At 31.8% G+C, this 21146-nt stretch overlaps 5 protein-coding genes and 1 long non-coding RNA gene across 6 annotated transcripts; 3 read left to right on the plus strand and 3 right to left on the minus strand.

Moving 5' to 3' along the window:
• The first annotated feature begins 2359 nt into the window (after positions 1–2359).
• LOC142222594 (uncharacterized) lies at positions 2360–3361 on the plus strand. The gene is made up of 2 exons (XM_075292812.1): positions 2360–2721; positions 2797–3361. Exons 1-2 carry the CDS (start codon positions 2509–2511, stop codon positions 3289–3291), a joined length of 708 nt encoding a protein of 235 aa, XP_075148927.1. The 5' UTR covers positions 2360–2508; the 3' UTR covers positions 3292–3361.
• On the minus strand, positions 3359–5425 carry Pfdn5 (prefoldin 5). The gene is made up of 3 exons (XM_075292813.1): positions 5194–5425; positions 4899–5108; positions 3359–3735 (listed from the first exon to the last, which is right to left on the minus strand). The coding sequence occupies exons 1-3, from the start codon at positions 5287–5289 to the stop codon at positions 3556–3558; spliced, it is 486 nt and encodes a 161-aa protein (XP_075148928.1). The 5' UTR covers positions 5290–5425; the 3' UTR covers positions 3359–3555.
• A 1446-nt stretch (positions 5426–6871) lies between these two features.
• On the plus strand, positions 6872–7400 carry LOC142222596 (uncharacterized). The gene is made up of 2 exons (XR_012718329.1): positions 6872–7130; positions 7198–7400. It is a non-coding gene; the product is annotated as an uncharacterized LOC142222596 (long non-coding RNA).
• Positions 7401–8984: 1584 nt separating this feature from the next.
• Positions 8985–10230, plus strand: LOC142222598 (uncharacterized). The gene has a single exon (XM_075292815.1). It carries the CDS (start codon positions 9024–9026, stop codon positions 10215–10217), a length of 1194 nt encoding a protein of 397 aa, XP_075148930.1. The 5' UTR covers positions 8985–9023; the 3' UTR covers positions 10218–10230.
• Positions 10231–10712: 482 nt separating this feature from the next.
• On the minus strand, positions 10713–13061 carry LOC142222599 (ATP synthase mitochondrial F1 complex assembly factor 1). The gene is made up of 3 exons (XM_075292816.1): positions 12731–13061; positions 11093–11414; positions 10713–11026 (listed from the first exon to the last, which is right to left on the minus strand). Exons 1-3 carry the CDS (start codon positions 12967–12969, stop codon positions 10763–10765), a joined length of 825 nt encoding a protein of 274 aa, XP_075148931.1. The 5' UTR covers positions 12970–13061; the 3' UTR covers positions 10713–10762.
• Positions 13062–13467: 406 nt separating this feature from the next.
• Positions 13468–16234, minus strand: LOC142222597 (uncharacterized). Its single transcript, XM_075292814.1, has 7 exons — positions 16108–16234; positions 15884–16045; positions 14917–15079; positions 14331–14846; positions 13861–14265; positions 13670–13797; positions 13468–13610 (listed from the first exon to the last, which is right to left on the minus strand). The coding sequence occupies exons 1-7, from the start codon at positions 16175–16177 to the stop codon at positions 13543–13545; spliced, it is 1512 nt and encodes a 503-aa protein (XP_075148929.1). The 5' UTR covers positions 16178–16234; the 3' UTR covers positions 13468–13542.
• Positions 16235–21146: the final 4912 nt, after the last annotated feature.

The raw sequence follows: 21146 nt of genomic DNA on the forward strand, positions 1-21146 counted from the left end.
GGAAAATCATATTTTCCAACATTTCCACTTTCTGATTGTCTCCCAATATTGACACTCATGTTCCGATATCCACTTCAATTCCACTTCCACTATTCACGTCAAATTTATTTTTTATTTTAATTAAATTATTAATTATTATTTTTATAATTTAATAAAACTCATGTATGAAATATAAAACATTTCTATTTTTTTAAGCGAGTACTTTTTTTAACCAGAAATACACCCATCTTGGACATAATTCAACTTTCACCAAGACTTTTGCATGTGAATTGATTTCACGAAAATTCCGGTGAAAGTGTATTGTAGGACACGAAAATCGTGGAATTGATTCACATTCACCTGGAAGTGTATTTGGGAACATGGGCAATAATAAGTCTATTGATTCCACTTATTTTGATTTCCGCCTTAGTGAATTTTTTGTTGATTTGTGCAACTCAGCTGGTTACAGAAAAGTTCATAAAAGAGCGTGGTATTAAGAACACCAAATTTTCACGTTCGTGGATTTGACGTGAATAGTGGAAGAGGAATTGAAGTGGATATCGGAACATGGGTGTAAGTCTATTGGTGTTCTTAATTCCACGTTCTTTTTTGAACTTTTCTGTAACCAGCTGTGTTGCACAAATCAACCAAAAATTCACTAAAGGTGAGTATTAAGTTCGAGTTTAAGGTGAGTACTATGTTCGTATTTTTCACCAAAACATTAAATTAAAAGTACAAAAATCTATATGAAGACGATTATATTTATAAAAAATCTTGCGAAATAATGAATGGAAAAGATCTAAGGAATTGATTGTGAACCATTTTGTATTTATAATTTAATTAAATTAAAAAAGTAACCGTGAAAATAAGCGGGTTTTCAGCTTGAAAACTGAACATAGTACTCAGCTTTAAGGTGTGTATTAAGTTCGAGTTTAGCCGCTAAAGTCGCCATTTTTTCACGATTACTTTTCTCTAATAATACTTTTTAAGGAATACAAACTTTTTGAAAACTTGCTTTGGGCTATTCCCCATCAAGTTATAATAAAATCTGCAACAAATATGTATAATTTTATGCCTTTTTTTACTGTTTTAGTTTTCACTTTAGTGAAAAAAGTCGAACTTAATACCCACCTTTAAGGTGTGTACTATGTTCGGTTTTTTCACCAAAACACTAAATTAAAACTACAAATATATTTATGAAGACGATTATATTTTGGTCGAGTCTTGCCAAATAATGGATGGAAAAGATCCAATGAATTGATTGTAAATAATTTTATATTTCTAAATTAGTTAATTAAAAAAAGTAACCGTGAAAACAGGCTGGTTTTCAGCTTGAAAACTGAACATAGTACTCAGCTTTAGCCGTTAAAATCGTCATTTTTTCACGATTACTTTTCTTTAATAATCCATTTTAAGGAATACAAACTTTATGAAAATTTGCTTTGGGATATTCCCCATAATGCAACAAGTATGTATAATTTTATGGCTTTTATTACTGATTTAGTTTTCACTTCAGTGAAATTTAGCGGCTAAACTCGAACTTAATACTCACCTTTAGTGAATTTTTGGTTGATTTGTGCAACACAGCTGGTTACAGAAAAGTTCAAAAAAGAACGTGGAATTAAGAACACCAAATTTTCACGTTCGTGCATTTGATGTGAATAGTGGAAGTGAAGTGGATATCCGAACATGGGTGATAGACTTTCTTTTATTCATTTTTTTAAATATCCAATTTTTATTTTTATACCCTTCACTACTAAGTTTGTGTATTTGTATGTAACGCCAAAAAGGACTAGTCTTAGAACCATCGTTTAGTATACATTGCCGTATCTAGACATTTTTAACCAGTAACAATGTATAATGGAAAATCTTATATAGTGCAAATACCAACGGCAGGCTTTCCCTTTTTCAAGATCTTTTTCTGTTTTAGCAGATTTTTCTGCTGTGTTTTTTTTTTGCTTTCCTTTTTCTACTGTGTCTACTAATAATTTTCTTTGGGTGTATAGTATAATTTTTGTGGCTTCAATTTCTCCAATATAGGTATAACATTCCCGAAAATATTCCACTAATAAAAGATCGATCCTATTGATCACAAAAGGTAGGAATTAATTAATTATACGAAAGATAAAATGATGAAAAAATGCATAGTCTCACATTTTGAGGCACACTTTTGGACTGTTGAAGACGAAAAACATAAACAAAACAAATTCAACAAAATGTTTATGAATTTTTCAAAAAAATAAACATGCGTCTCATCTCTTCCCTTAGATATTTCCTATCGTTAAGCAACACAAAAACAAAATCTGAAAATGAAGAGCGGTATCAACTACACACATGAAAATGCGCCTAAAAATAGAACATGCATAAGAAAATCTAAATGAGGAAAAGCACGATGAAAATGATCGAACGCAATAGTAAAAAAAATCAAAGTGAAATAGAATTGAGAAACTTTCTGGTTGAGCACATAACAACTGAATTTTAGAGATAGTATACTAGGATATAAACGTTAAATTTACACTCACATAAAAAATGGCAGAAAGTAACGGTGAAACTGTAAAAGATTTAAATAATAATCAAAGTGGAGTGGAGACAGATGGTCAAGAAGGAGCAACACAACCAGATGCACAAAAGGCTAGTGAAAGCAATGAATTATTGGACATGGTTTTCACGTTGGAAAGTGAAAAACAACAGCTGGTAGAAGAGTCTCGCAAACGTCTTGGGGCTATGCGTAAAGATTTAGAGGTTAGATACGTTAAATATTTGTTTTATGGAATTTTTGGAATAATTTTCCATTACATTTTCTCTTTTAAATACCAGGAAACTCTAAGTGAAAATGAGAAACTAAAGAAAAAAGTCAACCAATTGGAACAGTCGCTAAAACAATCGGTAATGTTGGGTGGTGTCGATGCTCCCAAAACACGCCAAGATCAGGAGGAGCTATTACTAAAGGCCAAAACGTTACTTTTTGAAAAGACCAAAGTAAACAAACAACAGGAACAACAAATTGCCACCCTGAAAGCTCAAGTGGATGCCATGAAAGATGTAGTTCAGGTTACCAAAGATATGTTAAATTTGAAAACGGCCGAATGTAATCACATGCAAGAACGTTTGGATAAATCCCAACTGTGGATTAAAGCCGAAAAAGATAAAGGTGCCATTTTGGAAAAGAAATTGACCATAGCCAAAAATGTTTACGATAAACTGAAGGCCGAACATGATATACAAACTAAAATTCATAGAGATTTGAAAGATATATATGAACAAAAGGTTAAACTATTGAATCTTACTGTATCCAAACTTAAAGAGAATTAGTAATGATTTCTTTCCTAATCCTAAAATTTGTGGAAAAACGAAAATAAAATACCTTAACACCAATTAATAATTTTTGAAAGTTTTCTATAACTTTTTATTAAATGCTAAGTTTAATTTATTTGTTTGATGTTTTTCCTTTTTTGTTTTAAATAGTAATGCTTTGTTGTTTTCGGGGTTTTGTTATATGTATATCACACTTTCAAAGTGTATATGCAAATGAGTAATCAGCAGTTTGGGTTGTTGTTGTTGGTGTTCACGCTGTGCTTAAGCAGATTGCTGTTGTTGTTGCATTTGTTTAACCGCAGCCAATTGTTTCATTTCGATGACACCTATCACAGCGTTTAAGAAACGACTTTTTTGGATTTGTATCTTTTCGATTTTCTCAATTTGTTCCTGTACATATTCTACACGACGTTTGAAATAGTCTTTGGATCCCTCTAGGTTCTGAAAGAAGAAAAAATATGAATTTACGGTTAACTAAAATCTTTACAATTATGTTAGGCTGTAATGAAGGGATGGTTATGGATTTATATATTAGTAGCAGACGAGCGACGCTTTGCACGTTGTGTTGGTTTCTCTTTCTTGGGACGTTTGCTTGGATAAATTTAACAAAGTTATTTTTGTATCCTTCACCAATACTGTGGAACATGGTATTATAATTTAGTACAGAAAGCGAATAAGACCCTTGGATCTTATGAATCCCAATTTTACCGAGGCTCGTAAATATTTTTCGTAGTTAAAGTAAATGTTCCGGCTTTTATTAATTTCATATTTTTCTTTCTTGGGACGTTTGCTTGCTTAAATTTAAAAAAGTTATTGATTGCATGTATAAATTTTTGTATCCTTAACCGATACTGTGGAACAGGGTATTATAATTCAGTACAGAAGGCGAATAAGACCCTTGGATTTTATGAATCCCAATTTTACCGATGCTCGTAAATATTTTTCGTAGTTAAAGTAAAGGTTCCGGCTTTTATTTATTTCATATAATACACAAAGCCTTTAAGGCCAATACATTAATAATATTTTTGGATGTTTTAAAGCTCACTTAAATCATTTAAGTAATGTAAAATGCTCCAACTGGCTATAAAAGGAAGACAATTTTTTGGCCCTTCTATATCACAATGGACTGAATAGTTTAAGTGAGCCTGAATCAAGTCGGTCTGCCAAGGGTTAAACCTTTAATAATGGACCTTCCAATAAAAAAGATCTCCTTTTATTGCCTATTTCGGTATGTTCGAGAAAACAAAGAACTTTATACAAAAAAAATTTTTTGAGTAGCAATGAGTAATTTCAACTGTATGCCATGGGAATGCGGAACCGACGGTTTATTGACCATAAAAAATATAGTTCATTTATTTTCCAAGGCTGAGCGGGGCCTCTTTAGGGCCCTTTAGGCTTAATCTTTTATAAACATTTAAAAAGGAACGCTAATGGCGTGGCAGAGACCGCTTGACCAAATAATAATCGAAAAAAATTCGCACCTATTCACGAATTTAAAAAAAAAAATTATAATTTGAGTGTCCATTAAGTCTTCCCTACAATGACATCATCAGCTTATTAGGATATATATTTTTTACAAATAGCATAAAATAGCTACCACCTACCTTTTCAACATAATAACCTGTACCGACATCAATAACAAAATTATCCATATCCTTAATACGACCAGGCACATACATACTGCTAGTCAATGGTACTAAAATTTGACGATCATTCCATTCAGGTTGGAATGATTCCAATGCTTCCTTTGAACTGGCATACTTAGCTTTGCAATTGTATAAGGTCTGTAAGGATTCTTGGATGCCAGTGATTTCCTAAAATTCGCCAAACAAAATAAAAAGTAATTGGTTTTAATAATAAAAAAGAAAAAACTTTATATAGTTGCCCCATACCACTAACCTGCTCGAATTCTTGCTTGATTTGTACCAATTGCTCTAAACTCAAGTTAGCTAAATTGATTTGTTCTGGTTTATTTGTTCCTTCACTGGATGCCATATTTGTTTAATTTCTTATTATTGTGGCTATTACTCAAGAAATTAAGGAAATGTTTAACAAATGTTTTTATCCAACGATTTCCTTAGAATTTATTACTGCAAATCTCGTGTGGGACCGATGACTTATAGAATACAAATAAATTTAATTATGGCAATGCTGTCGGCTGTCAACAAAAATGTTTGATTAGTGACGGTATCGTATTAAACCGTAACAAGATGTCTCTAAATATTACTTCGCTAAACCCAAAAAGCCGCTAAACACAAAACTAATGGTGTTTTCTTTTCTGAAAAAGGGGCTTTGCCTTCATTTTGTCTGTACAGAATGCGCATCTTTAAAATGTTACCAGCAACCTAAATGCTATAATTTCAGCGGGCAGAAAAGAATTCAAAGAAGGAAACAGGGCAATCGCAGCACTCCAGTTTGTTGGCAGTGCTGAAAATGCCCGTAATTTGCCTCTATGCGTGGCACTATTTTCACAACAGAATTCGAAGCCTTTTCGCACTTTTGCCTGTTTTTTAGAAAAGAACCTAAAAAGTACATTCTCCGGGCAAAATGCATAAAAAGTGCGCATTTTTTACAAGAAAAGAAAACACCATAAGTGTGTAAATATAACCATAGCGATAGACGGTAGGCGAACACTTATTTACGTGTATTTCTTATGGGAAGCCCAAAATCCCCGACGGAATACCGTGACGACTAGCGGCGTGTCGCTAAATTAAAACTTATTCTAACTCCTTGGCGAAAACTGGTATAGTGTTGCCATCGCTTATCAAAATTTGTAACTCACCACTAGGCATTGCTGTTGCCTGGACACGTGTAGATTATTTTTTCTTGAAATAACTCAACAAATAACAAGCCATTGTATGTTTTTATTCAACGTCATTGTTTAATATTGTCAAAACATGCTGTATTGACAACAAAACCGCTAGGAAACGTGAAAAATTGAATTATTCGCCGTCAAGCTTATTGTATTTGCCGTTGCGGCAAACATGTTTCGCCTACCGCCTATCGCTATGGTTATATTTACACAGTAAACCAGTAAGAAAAGAATAACAGCCTTAAGGCCGGTACTCTGTTTGTTGGTGCGAAAAAAGTTCCACTCAATCATTGTTTCGCGTTGAAAAATGATAGTGTTGACAATTTATTTTGAAGGAAAAAAACAGTCATTTTGGAACTTTTTCGCGTTTATTTCATCGAAATGTATTGACAACATCGCAAAATGTCACGAAATGATTACATATACATAGGCAAATAGTGGCTCGATTTACACACATACACGCATACATAATAATTAAATTGAAAAAGAAGAAGCAGAAGTTATTTTACAAATAACTTTGGATATAAAAAATCTAATTTTACAATGCTTTACAATTTTATTTTTTTGGTCATAGCAATTAATTCTTGTGATTCCATTCATTGCCACCCTGGTACTATACATGTTGGTTAAAGTTCTAATGCTTGGTTGGTTGAAGTCAATTGCTGTACTCCTTTTGTTAACATTTTGTTTTGTGTGTATTATCCCGATGCCCAGTACAAATGAAACGATTTTAAAATATTGTTACGAATTTGATAATTATCCCTGCCAGCATTTCAAAGTTCCATTTCATCTTCATCGCTACCACAGACTCGTAAATGTCACTACAACCATCCTACTGTGATGGGGGGCAGCATATCATAAAGTACAAAATGTACTTCATACATGTATTTTGCCATCACTACTTTTACAAAAGCCATTTTATTTTTTGTGAAACGCCAAGCGCAACCAGCTTGTTATATTTTATTTAAATAAAAACGAAAATAAAGTTCTGAAAACATAGATTTTACGCTTAAAATTGTGAAAGGTATATTGGTGAACAATTTTTGATTTTCCAAATGGAATAAAGTGATTGTTTTTCAAATATTTTACAGACACGCTGCCTCCATCGAATAAAAACACTGGCTGATAGACACTGCAACATGTAACTCGCTACTTGTAACTCTACATCATCATTAATGCAAAAAATTATGTTAAATGTGATGTGATAGTGGTATAAATGTTATATTTTTAAGAATTTGTAAATGATTAATCAAATTAATAAATATCTAAACAAACGTGTTTTACTCGACCACAATGATTCTTTTACCACTATCTTAAAATGTGCTTTTTCTGATTGTTTGGAGGGTCTCTTATTGGCGTCGTTCTAAATTGAGCTACATACACGCATACATAATAATTAAATTGAAAAAGAAGAAGCAGAAGTTATTTTACAAATAACTTTGGATATAAAAAATCTAATTTTACAATGCTTTACAATTTTATTTTTTTGGTCATAGCAATTAATTCTTGTGATTCCATTCATTGCCACCCTGGTACTATACATGTTGGTTAAAGTTCTAATGCTTGGTTGGTTGAAGTCAATTGCTGTACTCCTTTTGTTAACATTTTGTTTTGTGTGTATTATCCCGATGCCCAGTACAAATGAAACGATTTTAAAATATTGTTACGAATTTGATAATTATCCCTGCCAGCATTTCAAAGTTCCATTTCATCTTCATCGCTACCACAGACTCGTAAATGTCACTACAACCATCCTACTGTGATGGGGGGCAGCATATCATAAAGTACAAAATGTACTTCATACATGTATTTTGCCATCACTACTTTTACAAAAGCCATTTTATTTTTTGTGAAACGCCAAGCGCAACCAGCTTGTTATATTTTATTTAAATAAAAACGAAAATAAAGTTCTGAAAACATAGATTTTACGCTTAAAATTGTGAAAGGTATATTGGTGAACAATTTTTGATTTTCCAAATGGAATAAAGTGATTGTTTTTCAAATATTTTACAGACACGCTGCCTCCATCGAATAAAAACACTGGCTGATAGACACTGCAACATGTAACTCGCTACTTGTAACTCTACATCATCATTAATGCAAAAAATTATGTTAAATGTGATGTGATAGTGGTATAAATGTTATATTTTTAAGAATTTGTAAATGATTAATCAAATTAATGAATATCTAAACAAACGTGTTTTACTCGACCACAATGATTCTTTTACCACTATCTTAAAATGTGCTTTTTCTGATTGTTTGGAGGGTCTCTTATTGGCGTCGTTCTAAATTGATCTATAAAGGCACCTAATAATTGCACTCATGCGAAACCTTTTTGTAGTAACTTGGCGTGGTACAACTTCTCAATAGTGACGGCGCTTTTCCGACGAGTTTTTGATATCGTATATGATTGTTTTCGACGTACTGGGGATTCTCAGAAGCGCCCCCAAATTAAAAAAATGTTGGCAGGGTAGTAGGGAGCGGCTAGATGTTGGTTGCTAGTTTATTATGGAAATACAACTCCATGTTATACTTTGTTTTATCAATCGTCAGATTACATTTTTAAATAATAATCAGATCCACTTTTGTGTTATAAATTCACAAAAATCAGTTTAATAAATTAATTATTTCTTAATTCACATTGCAAATGGCGCCATGTTATGAAAATACTGACTACGCGAGTTACGTCAGTTTTTCAACTCGAAAAAAACAAAGTACCACAAATGGAAAAAATTTCGCTAGTTTTTCGCATGTTTTGGTTTTGTATGGAGTTTCAACGCGAAAACCGAACAGAGTACCGGACTTAATGCATGATTTAAAAAACAATCTGGCATCACAATCATGAGATGTCACACCGATGTCAATTAAACAGCTGTTATGCCAAAACAGAGCGGCAAGTTAATTTTTTGCTGAGAAAATGATGAGATTTGTTGTCATCGAAGTTCGCCAACATCTTAGTTGTGCTAATGTATTTTTCACGTTCCAAGAGTCGGTGGAGTCCCTGGAAGCGGTCAGAATCAATGTTGAGGATAGTTTAATACGTCTTAGACATGCATCGGATTCTACAGTGATAGAGGTGAATGTTGCGAAATATTTCAAAATTTTAACAGAAACATTTAGTAACCTGGTGGTAGATGGGGAAAATGTGTCATTTCGGATAAGTGTACAAAATGTAAAAGAACTGGATGATCCCAAGCATAATGATAAATACGGCGTTAATACCAAGTTAATACTGGAAGAAGGTAAACCGATATCATTGCATTGCAAACAGTGTGATTCGATGCTTTGTGGCCCCCAAATAAAATTCGACAAGGTGAGAGAATTTCCCTCTGGTTCAATTGATATAAGTGAGTTCTTTTGTCATCATGGACCCAATTTCGGCGATGTTCTACTTCCCAGCAATAAGGATTTGTTTCATGGATTCCTATTCATAATAATAAATGTACAGAATATAGAAAACTCTACCAAAGAGAGGGATGGCCATGTTTATTGTAAAAGGTGCAACCGATATTTTGGAGAAACTATGTTTAATGGTAAAGCAGCAAAACTATGGAGCGATTCTGTTGTTTACAAGGATGAGAATGCTGGGGATCCTAAAGAACTATTCGCCATTAAATCGGAGAGTGTATTACAAACATTAATGCTGAAGATGATCCATGAATCCTCACTACCTTCACCTGAACCTCTATTGAGAAATATGCATTTCACAAAAGTTCTGCTTGAAGCTTGTAAAACCAACAGACAACAACAATATCTCTTAGTACAGATACTTGAAAAAAATCTTCCTATTTTGAAAAATGACAAGGAATTGGAAGCCATTACTCCAAACGAGGATGTATTTATACATCTGCTTAAGGTACAACTTAAAATGCATTTGGCATTTAAATTACTCTATAGGCATATTGATGTAACAGAACCAGATGACGATGATGATTTGAGTGAACCGGCATTACTATCGTATTGGCAACAAGATATAAATATGCTAAAAATGAAAATTTCTACGTTCCTATTTCAAAACCTACTGGATGAGCTAGATAAAAATTCCCTATTATTACCAGAAATTTATCGTAACAATAAAGACTCATTTACAATGAGCTATATTTTTCAGTAGACAGAAAACGAAACATGTATCATTTTTATTTCCAATGGATGTATGTCGGTAAGTAAAGTTAGGGGCGATTGTTTCGGTGATCATAAAATGTTTTTAGGATGATGGTTATATATGGCTGGACCCATGTGGCAAATTCTTGCTGATGAGAGAACAACGTTGCCTTAGGAAGTGAAATCTAAAGATTGACCTATGAGGGGCTTTATAAGTTCATGGGTCATTTTTGTTTAGGATGTTCTTCAAACTCGCATGTGTGGATTAGAAGTCAAATCTGGGTTGGTTTGAAGTTATGCAAATTTTGTGAGAATTACGGATGAACTTTGCGTTCTTTAAGATCTCTGTCAATTTTGGGTTCGTGGTTTAGTACTCAGTTCAATTTTCGCAAAAACGAACCTAGGATTTTTTTGTAGATGTGCTTCTATTAGAGAGAAATTCCATACAAATAGAAATTTCCATTTATCCTGTATCACATCATAATAAAATAACTAGGCATATATCTCCAATTTAACTAAACAATTTTTCCTTCTTTATTAATGTCCATCTCATCTCTAGACAAGTTGAATATTTTCAACTTCCTTTATTAAATCCATGTGCTTGAATTCATCCGGTTTCAAGGTGAATGTTTCCATTAGTTTCTGCTTAGCAGGATCGTTTTTACAATAGAACATTTGTAATTCATTGGCTAAGCATTGGGCTTCTTGACCGTTTACGACTTTACTATCGTATTCGCCACGCATCAAAATAATACCTTTGTCACGCATTTCAGTATAATGGACAATGGTTAGACATTCGGGAGCATTTTCGGCATGAACCTTTAAGGGGAACAAAAGAAAAATGAATTATTGTTAAAATATACTTCTTTTAAAATGTGCACTCACTTGATAGGCCAGTAGGGGAGTAAAATGTACTGTATTACTGGCAAATTGCAACATAATAAATTCAAAACCTTCACTACGTGGTAATGGTAACAAAAATATTGGATGTTTCTTAGCACGTTCCATTAATCTATCGAATTGTTCCACCGTCAATGTGGCAGCCAAAACATCTTTTGTCTTATGATATTCCAACCATATTTTTGTGATTTCTTCAGTTGTTTTATCTTGGACTAATTCTATCTTCATGATATCTTCTAATTTTTTGTATGGTATTTCACCTTCTACCTTTTTGGGCTGTTTGGGATTCAACAATTCAGAATAGGATCTGGAAAAAGAGTAAGAAAAATAATAAGATTGTTGCAAAGCTAAATAAATGTATGTTTAGGTCCAAAGCAGGTTTGGTGGAAATATGGTTATGTAAGCGTAAACAAGATCAATTAAGCCTTCTTCAAAAGTCAATAATAGACTTTGCGGTTAATCGATTGTTTGTAGTTTTCAAATCTAAAATCAATCTATCGACTTTTGACAGTAACCAAAATCGATTAACCCTCTTTTACCGAAATAATCGAAATGTCGAAAAGGCAATGGAATGCATGTATTTTTATGCTTTTTCTAAATTTTTCCAAAATTTAAAAAGCCGGAGAAATGTTGGTTCTAATTGCAAATTAATAGCAGGGGCAACCTAGTTTCGCATCTAAAATCAAAGGCCCTCGAGATACGTTATTGTTCTCTTGCAAAGTCTACTACTCTGGACTTACCACCCGATCCTAGTTTATTTTATTTATTTCCTCGATGGGTTAACATACTCCAAGAGCACTATATATAGCCCCCATATAAACCAATCCTGATCCTGATCTGAGTACCGGAACCTCTCGAAGGGGCAAATTTCATCCGAACAGGTTAAAATTTGGTACGTAATATAAACCATGCAAAACTTCGTCCATACCGATTCATAGTTATATGATTTTTTGAACCCATTTTAATTCTTGAGCCTTCTGGTAGAGAAAATTTAAGCCGATTCGGTTTGGAAATTAGTTCATATCGGTTAATAATGTATTTATAGTCTCCTCTCAATTTGCCTTTATCTAACTTCTTAAGGCAATCCATGCTGCAGGGTACTTAACCCTTAAATGCACACTGTATCTTTTAAGATACAACCAATTCTATGAAATCAATTTTGTTGCATTTACAACATCATGTCGCTATTTCTAAAAATATTTCTTTCCGGAAAGTTTTTAGTACTTCTGAGTAATCTGCAGTCAAAATTGAAAACCAAATTTTAACCAAAAATTCAAAAAACTGCAAATTGGAAGTTAAATAATATTTACCATAAATGAGAGTAATGTTGGTAAAAAAAAACTGTGTAGTGTAAAAATATCTCTATTCTCTATATAATAAAAAACTTAGTTCAATGCGCACTGTACTTTTTAAGATATTAACACTATTTTTTCAAAAAAACACATATTTTTTTTGAAAAAATGTGGTATGCAGATGTTCTTTTTTTACCATTTTGCATATTATATAGTTTTTCGGAGGAATCGGTGATCTTGTGCATTTAAGGGTTAAGATTCGACCTGGTCAAACTTTCAGTCTGTATATAGTTGTTCCGTTTAATTGTCTTTTTTACATCATCTGACTTACCTAGCTTGTGACTTTCCCTCTTTAATGGGATTGACAACTTTATCCACTCGTTCCAAAAACTCTTCCGGCGAGGTCTGTTGTAATTTTGCTATCTTCTCGGCATATTTATCGAAGTAGGGATTCTTTTCCTTCATCTTATCCAAAGCCTCTTGAGCACGTCTTTGAGCGGACATTGTGATTGTTCGAACAATAGTACGATTGGTATTCAACAATTTTAGGCTACTTCTAATACAAGCCATACCAAATTAACGCAGGCAAGGAATATAAAAAGATGGACAGTTCCTGCTGTGCCTTCTCAGTTAAATTATACAACAGAACAACTAATACAAAAAAAAAACACATGTGCTTAGGGTTACCAAGCTTTTCAACATATAAAGAAAATATGAGAAAGCGTAATTAACACTTTGTTGGACAGGAAGAGAATTTAAATGTGTATATAGGAATAGGCCATTAAAAGCTTCAATATGACAATATGATATATTGAAAAAATACAGATAATTATTTAACAAGCTTGAAAACGCCAATTTTTTTTTTAACTTATTCTCTTGTGGAAAATTACTTTGATTGTATCAATAATCTTATAATTGGCTGTTGTTACTTGGCAACCTTCAATTTTCGATCAGCTGTTTTACAATGTCAGGCCGTTGTTACACAACGTTTAAATTCTCTGACGGTTAAGTTGAAAGTTGAGGATGGATTTTTTTTGTGAATAGAGCAATTGGAAAATAAAAACGAACTTTTACATGCATTTTTTTATTTTTTGTATAATAAATTTCCCAATTAAATTTCTAAATGGAGTGACTTCTACCACGCTATGTAGATGTTAAAGGAAATTGAGATGGCAAGGTATATGGCAGAATAAATGATATAAAAGCAGCCACTGGAAATGGTTGGAGACGTTATTAATATGAACTAAAATAAACTGTTTCCATGACTTACCAAACACGCATGTTGTGAATATTGCAAATGTTAGTTGACACCAAAGATTTATTAATGCACCCACCAATATGGAACCCAAAACAACACCAATTCTTCCCAACGAAAATGCAATACAAATAATTTTTGATCTGAAATGGAGAATGATAAATTAAATTTTTTTATTTACAGTAATCCCTTTTACTTTTACATACCTAACACGACTTGAAGTAAAATCCATAATAGTGCTAATTGTTAGATTAACCAGAACATTTGGTATGGCCAAGAGACATATGAACGTTAGTATAATTATTAGTTTGTGGGTTACAATTATTAATGCAATGCCACAACAACCACAAATTATCAATAGAGCAATTATGATATGCTGTCGTTTCCACCAACGTAGTAAAAGTAGACCAACGATATTGTAAATGCCAATAAAACCAAGCCCCAAGAAAATCGAATCTCTATAACTTCTAACTCGCTTAGAGCATATGAGTTGATTGTTATGAACGATATCCATTTCCACACATATTGTACGAAAAACATTATGATCCTTATTAGTTGTGAATATTTGGCGATTTCTTAGATCCGTGAACCATATACCCAAACCATTACCACTGAAAATGTAAAGAGAAAATGTGTATACAATTTGGAAATTTGAAGGTTTTTTTAACAATCTTACACCAAAAATAACACAAAGAGTATAGAACAAGCCAAGATAAAAGGCCATCGAAATGATTTATCAAATTTCGGTACTTCTTCTAAATGCAGCATATGTATCACGTCTCCTCTCTTTGACAATGATAATTCTCCGGGGACCGTTTCTATACTGGGCAAACATTTAATTTCGATAACTTCTCCTATATTTTTTAGCTGTATCCATTGTAAAACCTTATATAATTCGATGGTTTTGGAGGAGTTTAATAAATATTCCGGAGATTCGGGTAATTGACATATTAATAAAATACCCAAAATACCAGGAATTGTATGAATCAGCATTAAAATGCGCCATATGGGATATTTGAAATTATCCAAATTTATTAAACGATTCTCGCTAACAAGGATTTCAGCTATTGTCGGACAGTAGAGCATTGCAATGCCATTAAACATAGCCATGTAGTTAATTACAATTGGTCTCTGCGCAAGAGGACAGAACTCGGCAACATAGGATATAGCCGAAAAACTGGTTCCAGATATACTAAAAAATATAGAAATGAAAATACTCATAATGGGCTGTTTATTATAAATATATCCCTTAGAATACTCACCATAATCCCGTTAAGAATCTCATCAACAAAAACATTTCGTAATTTGGCATTATACTGGATATTATCGACATAATACTTCCAATCCCAGTACTCCATGTTAAAACCCATTTACGGCCCTTAGCATCAGCCAAAAGGCTCCAGTGAAATGAAGACAATATTATACCTTCGGGAAATAGTAAACCTTGAACATACTTTCCGTAGGAAGGAAAATTTGCGATCTGGGATAAAGATATGCGGATCCCCAATTTCCCCCAAAAAATTGTTGGTAGGTATGGATCATACTTTTTTCAAATGAAAGATAATTCTGAATAGGTTGTGATGGTATAATTATAAGAGAAAAGGAAATTGACAGTAATATGGTGGTATGACACTGGGGCTATAAAGGGCTAACATTAGATAAAAGGCGACAGAGGCCACACACGATGAGTTAAACGAAAGTGTGCTGTACGCATACCTAGAACGGTGGGGGCAGTGAGTCGTCGTAAAGACAACAATGAATACGCAAGAAATATGAGACGGCCATCAGAGTGTGTCAATTGTCACGTGCAACGGAGGTGACTTGGTGTCAATTAAGAATAAGATACTTTGTTTAGCGACTGCAAGGTTGATATGTGTGCAGCTCTAAAGAATTGCGTGATGGAGGTACAAGTAGGACTGTAAACAACGAGGCGGTTATAAGGATGATAAAACTTTTATGAGGTAATCTGAGAGAAATCCAAACTAGGAAATTACTCAGAGAATACGATGGAAATTAGTAGGGTCATGGTATTTAAAAAGGGCAGAGGGACACTGGTGTCGAAGAGGAGAGGCAGCTAAGGCATGTGGCAAAACTGTAAGCGTATCCCATATTACTGCTCTGCTTCAAAAATATGACTCCTCTTTCAACCTAAATTACAATGTGAAAAATGGGAGAGCGCTTAGCGAAGGTCTTTCGTGCTATAGTTTCAGCTTTAATTTTTCTTGTTACCTAAAAATCCAGATCCATGCAGTAAAGACTTTTTCACATCATCCATTCCAAGATCGCATTGTGAGGCTGGTGCTATAATTGCCATTCCCATTAATTCCGTAAAAACAAACATTACATGGAAGCCGCTCGATAATAGAACCCATATTTGAACTTTTCCAAATCCTTTAGAGATACACGAAGAATTTTATATACATATATTACATTTGCATATTGCTCTAAGTTACCTGAGCGATCTAAAATTTCATAAAAATTTAGAATTTCTGGTCCCAAAACTGTATTACGTCTTAATGACATTTATTTGTTGGACAAAAAGAAAACTTGAAAGTTCTAAAAGTATGAGTATGGAATACAAATACAGTCTGTCAAGAAAGTCTTTTGACATTGCCAACTATTTCAAATCCAAAAAAAAATTGAAATATTAAATATTTTATTAAATTTTTAATTCTGTGTACGTATGTATACTTTGCAAAATACATAATAAAATATTATTTTAAAATTTCAATATATTTAATTTTGGAACAAAACATAATTTTGATCCCATTGTCAAAACACTTTCTTGACAGACTGTACATATATTTTTTTTCAGATTGGTTCAAATTACCGACAAGTGTCTTACATATTTTGTTAGCAGCTGCATTGAAATTTAATTGCAAAAGGTACACCCAAAGAAATTTGTTAATTTTCTTGAATATGGAAATCGTATACTCTATTAAAATAACAGAGATAATCTATTAGCTGCGATTCAATAAAATAATAGAGCTCGAGGTAATTTGCTATAATTATTCATATTTAAAATGTAATAAATAATGCGAATTTATACAAATATAATTTTTTGCAGTTTATCACGTTTTCATCAAACAATGAAATCTTTAGATCCATTGTTGTTGTTTTTAGTCTAAAATTAAATTATTCGTATCTTATGGTAATATCAAGTTATGTTATTACTGTTGTAGTAGAATAATTTGATATACATATTCTTTGCATTATTGTAGTTAATCAGTTGTGAATGAATCTATCGAATATTTTTAAATTTATTTAAATAATAATTAATTTTGAAACACAAAATTGTACTCGCTTGATGTGTAATCACGGATGCCACTCGTGCCAAAACTAATCAAGAAAATTTTACCAAAAAAATTTTAAAAATCTTATTTTGAAGTTTTTGATCAAATTTTTGTGGCTAGCATAAAAAAAATTTTCTTCGAATGAAATATTTTATTATTTTATATATCTATAGGGAGCCACCGTAGTGCAATGGTTAGCATGCCCGCCTTGCATACACAAGGTCGTGGGTTCGATTCCTGCTTCGACCGAACACCAAAAAGTTTTTCAGCGGTGGATTATCTCACCTCAGTAATGCTGGTGACATTTCTGAGTGTTTTAAAGCTTCTCTAAGTGGTTTCACTGCAAATTGAAACGCCGTTCGGAGACGGCTATAAAAAGGAGGTCCTTTGTCATTGAGCTTAACATGGAATCGTGCAGCACTCAGTGATAAGAGAGAAGTTCACCACTGTTGTATCGCAATGGACCGAATAGTCTAAGTGAGCCTGATACATCGGGCTATCACCTAACCTAACCTATATATAGGGCTCGCCCAAATAAATTTGACAAGCATACTTTTCCTCTGTTGGTTACGCAACACTTGTAGTTTGGTCAATGCATGGTTTTAAGCCGAAATAAAAAACAACAACAATGCTTAAAGAACAAAACCCACAATAATAAACAAAACGAATGAAAAAAGAGGAAACACGCTCAAAATAAACCCAGCCAACTGCACTCAAATCGATGATTTGACAGTGGCATGGGAAAAGAGATATGTTTATACGAATTTATTTCGGCATAAGCCGGCTATAATGCAAAACCTTTTTTCGGAAGGTTCAAGTGTGGTTCCCCTGCCAACATTTTTTGAATTTGGGGGCGCTTCTGAGAATCCCCACTACGTCGAATACAATCATATACGACATCAAAACCTCGTCGGAAAAGCGCCGTCACTATTGAGAAGTTGTACCACGCCAAGTTACTACGAAAAAGTTTCTCATCAGTGCAATTATTAGGTGCCTATTTAGATCAATTTCGAAGGACGCCAATAAGAACCCCTGCAAACTATCAGAAAAAGTGCATTTTAAGGTAATTGTAGAAGAATCATTGTGGTCAAGTAAAACACGATTGTGTAGATGTTTATTGATTTGATTAAACATTTATAATTTCTTATAAATATAACATTTTTCGGTTTATCTCATCACATTTAACATAATTTTTTGCATTAATAAAAGAATGATGTTGAGTTTTAAGTAGCAAGTTACATATTGCAGCGTCTATCAGCCAGTTTGTTTATTTTCGATGGAGACAGCGTGCCTGGAAAAATATTTGAAAAACGATCACTTTATTCTATTTGGAAAGTCGAAAATTGTTCACCATATATCTTTCACAATTTTAAGCGTAATATCCATGTTTTCAGAACTTTATTTTCGTTTTTATTTAAATAAAATATAACAAGCTGGTTGCGCTTGGCGTTTCACAAAAAAAAAATGGCTCTTCTAACAGTAGTAATGGCAAAATACTTTCATGTACATTTTGTACTTTTTGATATGCTTCCCCATCACAGTTCGCGATGATTGTGGTGACATTTACGAGTCTGTGGTAGCGATGAGGATGAAATGGAACTTTGAAATGCTGGCAGGGTCATTGTTGGTTGAGGAATATGGTAATTCCGAAACGGAAATTTTGTTAAAATTTTATTTCTATGGAAATTTTTGTTCAAAAATTTATTTCTTTAGAAAATGTTGTCAAAATTTGTTTCTATAGAAAATTTTGTCAAAATTTTATTTCTTAAAAAATTTCGAAAAAAGTTATTTTTATAGAAAATTGTGCCAAAACTTTATTTCTATAGAAAATGTTGTCATAACTTTATTTCTATGGAAAACTTTGTTAAAATTTTATTTCTATGGAAATTTTGTTAAAATTTTATTTCTATAGAAAATTCTGTCAAAATTTTATTTCTATAGAAAATTTTGTCAACATTTTATTTCTATAGAAAATTTTGTCAAAATTTTATTTCTATAGAAAATTTTGTCAAAATTTTATTTCTATAGAAAATTTTGTCAACATGTTTTTCTATAGAAAATTTTGTCAAAATTTATTTCTATAAAAAAATTCCTCAAAATTTCATTTTTATAGAAAATTTTGTCAAAATTTTTTTCTATAGAAAATTTTGTCAAAATTTATTTCTATAAAAAAATTCGTCAAAATTTTATTTTTATAGAAAATTTTGTCAAAATTTTTTTCTATAGAAAATTTTGTCAAAATTTTATTTCTATAAAAAAATTCGTCAAAATTTAATTTTTATAGAAAATTTTGTCAAAACTTTATTTCTATAGAAAATTTTGTCAAAAAAAATATTTATATGGAATTTTTGTTAAAATTTTATTTCTATGGAAATTTTTGTCAAAAATTTCTTTCTATAGAAAATTTTGTCAAAATTTTATTTCTATAGAAAATGTTGTCAAAATTTTATTTCTATAGAAAATTTTGTCAAAACTTTATTTCTATGGAAATTTTGTTAAAATTTTATTTCTGTGGAAATTTTTGTCCAAAAATTTATTTCCTTAGAAAATTTTGTCAAAATTTTATTTCTATAGAAAATTTTGTCAAAATTTTATTTCTTCTAAAATTTTATCAAAATTATATTTTTATAGAAGAACTTCCAAATTTTTTTGCTGGGTAGTTTATTCAATGCATGGTAGAAAATTTTGTCAAAATTTTATTTCTATTGAAAACATTGTCCATTTTGCCAAAATTTTATTTCTATAAAAAATTTTGTTAAAATTGTATTTCCGTAGAAAATTTGGTCAAAATTGTATTTATATAGGAAAATTTTGTCAACATATTATTTCTTCTAAAATTTTTGTCAAAATCATATTTTTATAGAAAATTGAAATATCGAAAAGTTTCATAGTGTTTATGAAATTGTTTCATTGGCTAAAATTTAATGGTAAATTTCATTAATATTTCTGTTTCTTATTTGAATATTGTATCCAAACTGATTTTGCGACTTTAAAATTAAGCTTCTATCTAAAAAGCGTATATATATTTTTGTAATAGTTTCCTTCAAATAAAAGTCGTGTCATTCTAGGCCATTTTATTATTATTAGATGCATTATTGCATTTTTTATCTTAATAATATTTAGCTCATCTTCCTCTATTATAATGCAATAGGGATTACTAGTTTGTGGCAATATTTTCTTGACAACAATGATAAAGTTGCCATTTAAGCTTTACACCAAATAAAAACAAATGATGTACTTTTCCGTTGTTATGTTGATTTATGTAAATCTAAATTGTAAATACATTTTTTATTGAAGTAAAATTATAAAACGATAAAATAATGCAAATAAATAATGAGATGATAGAGTGCAATGTGTTACTTACTATTCGCATAGTTTCCAGTTTATCACAATGTACACAATGACATGGAGATTCTCGTGATGATATAAGGAGAGAAAAATGGGTTGCAAGAAAGAAAATTCACTAGGTACTAGTAGCTGTGTTCTCTTATTTCATATCTTTTGCGTGATTAAAGATATTTTAACTAAGAATTAACTGTATTAATAAATTTCGTCATTGAAGATAAAAAAATTTGAATTCTCCTATTCAGTTTTTAATTTTGCTTCAGGGAACGGGAAGTATTTTGTCAATCTCCGAAATCAATTGATTATTATTTGTTTCAATTAAAAAAGTTAATCGAGATAATTAAATCTTTTACAGAATGTTCAAATTCAATTAAAATTTTAATTGGCAACATTTTGGTGATTTTCTAATATAATTTTTTTGTACGGTTTCTTCTTGAATTATTCGCTATCACACGTTTTTTATTTTTCAAAATGCGCCTGTCATATTGTTCCCCCAAGCGTTGAATTTTCAAAAGCATCATTACACCATGAATGATAGTTAAAATAAAATCTATTTTCCCACACAGTTTATATGGCAAACATGTGAACTAAATCTCTAGATTATTTCATAAAGGGAAATAAATTTTTGCGTACAATACGATACCATAACTTATTCAACATTTTCCATGGTGGACATAAAAAGTTTTGTTTTCAAAAATGTTTAAAATTTCTTTGTCCATTCCTAATCATCAACGACGATAAGATAATATCCCAATGATATGCTGTTTTTATACGCTCCATCATAGGATGGGGGTATATTAACATTGTCATTCCGTTTGTAACACATCGAAATATTGCTCTAAGACCCCATAAAG

Source organism: Haematobia irritans, chromosome 1 (genome assembly GCF_050003625.1).
Source record: "Haematobia irritans isolate KBUSLIRL chromosome 1, ASM5000362v1, whole genome shotgun sequence".
Lineage (NCBI taxonomy): Eukaryota > Metazoa > Arthropoda > Insecta > Diptera > Muscidae > Haematobia > Haematobia irritans.

Excerpts from the sequence above, each read along its gene's own strand:
- LOC142222594 (XM_075292812.1), top strand. The coding sequence starts at position 2,509 with ATGGCAGAAAGTAACGGTGAAACTGTAAAAGATTTAAATAATAATCAA. Across the intron at positions 2,722-2,796 it reads CTATGCGTAAAGATTTAGAG|GAAACTCTAAGTGAAAATGA; the intron begins GTTAGATACGTT and ends TTTAAATACCAG.
- Pfdn5 (XM_075292813.1), bottom strand. The coding sequence starts at position 5,289 with ATGGCATCCAGTGAAGGAACAAATAAACCAGAACAAATCAATTTAGCT. Across the intron at positions 5,109-5,193 it reads TCAAGCAAGAATTCGAGCAG|GAAATCACTGGCATCCAAGA; the intron begins GTTAGTGGTATG and ends GGCGAATTTTAG. Across the intron at positions 3,736-4,898 it reads CAGGTTATTATGTTGAAAAG|AACCTAGAGGGATCCAAAGA; the intron begins GTAGGTGGTAGC and ends TTCTTCTTTCAG.
- LOC142222598 (XM_075292815.1), top strand. The coding sequence starts at position 9,024 with ATGATGAGATTTGTTGTCATCGAAGTTCGCCAACATCTTAGTTGTGCT.
- LOC142222599 (XM_075292816.1), bottom strand. The coding sequence starts at position 12,969 with ATGGCTTGTATTAGAAGTAGCCTAAAATTGTTGAATACCAATCGTACT. Across the intron at positions 11,415-12,730 it reads GAGGGAAAGTCACAAGCTAG|ATCCTATTCTGAATTGTTGA; the intron begins GTAAGTCAGATG and ends CTCTTTTTCCAG. Across the intron at positions 11,027-11,092 it reads CTCCCCTACTGGCCTATCAA|GTTCATGCCGAAAATGCTCC; the intron begins GTGAGTGCACAT and ends TTCCCCTTAAAG.
- LOC142222597 (XM_075292814.1), bottom strand. The coding sequence starts at position 16,177 with ATGTCATTAAGACGTAATACAGTTTTGGGACCAGAAATTCTAAATTTT. Across the intron at positions 15,080-15,883 it reads GCATGGATCTGGATTTTTAG|GTATAATATTGTCTTCATTT; the intron begins GTAACAAGAAAA and ends TATTTCCCGAAG. Across the intron at positions 13,611-13,669 it reads ATTCACAACATGCGTGTTTG|TGGCTGCTTTTATATCATTT; the intron begins GTAAGTCATGGA and ends AACCATTTCCAG.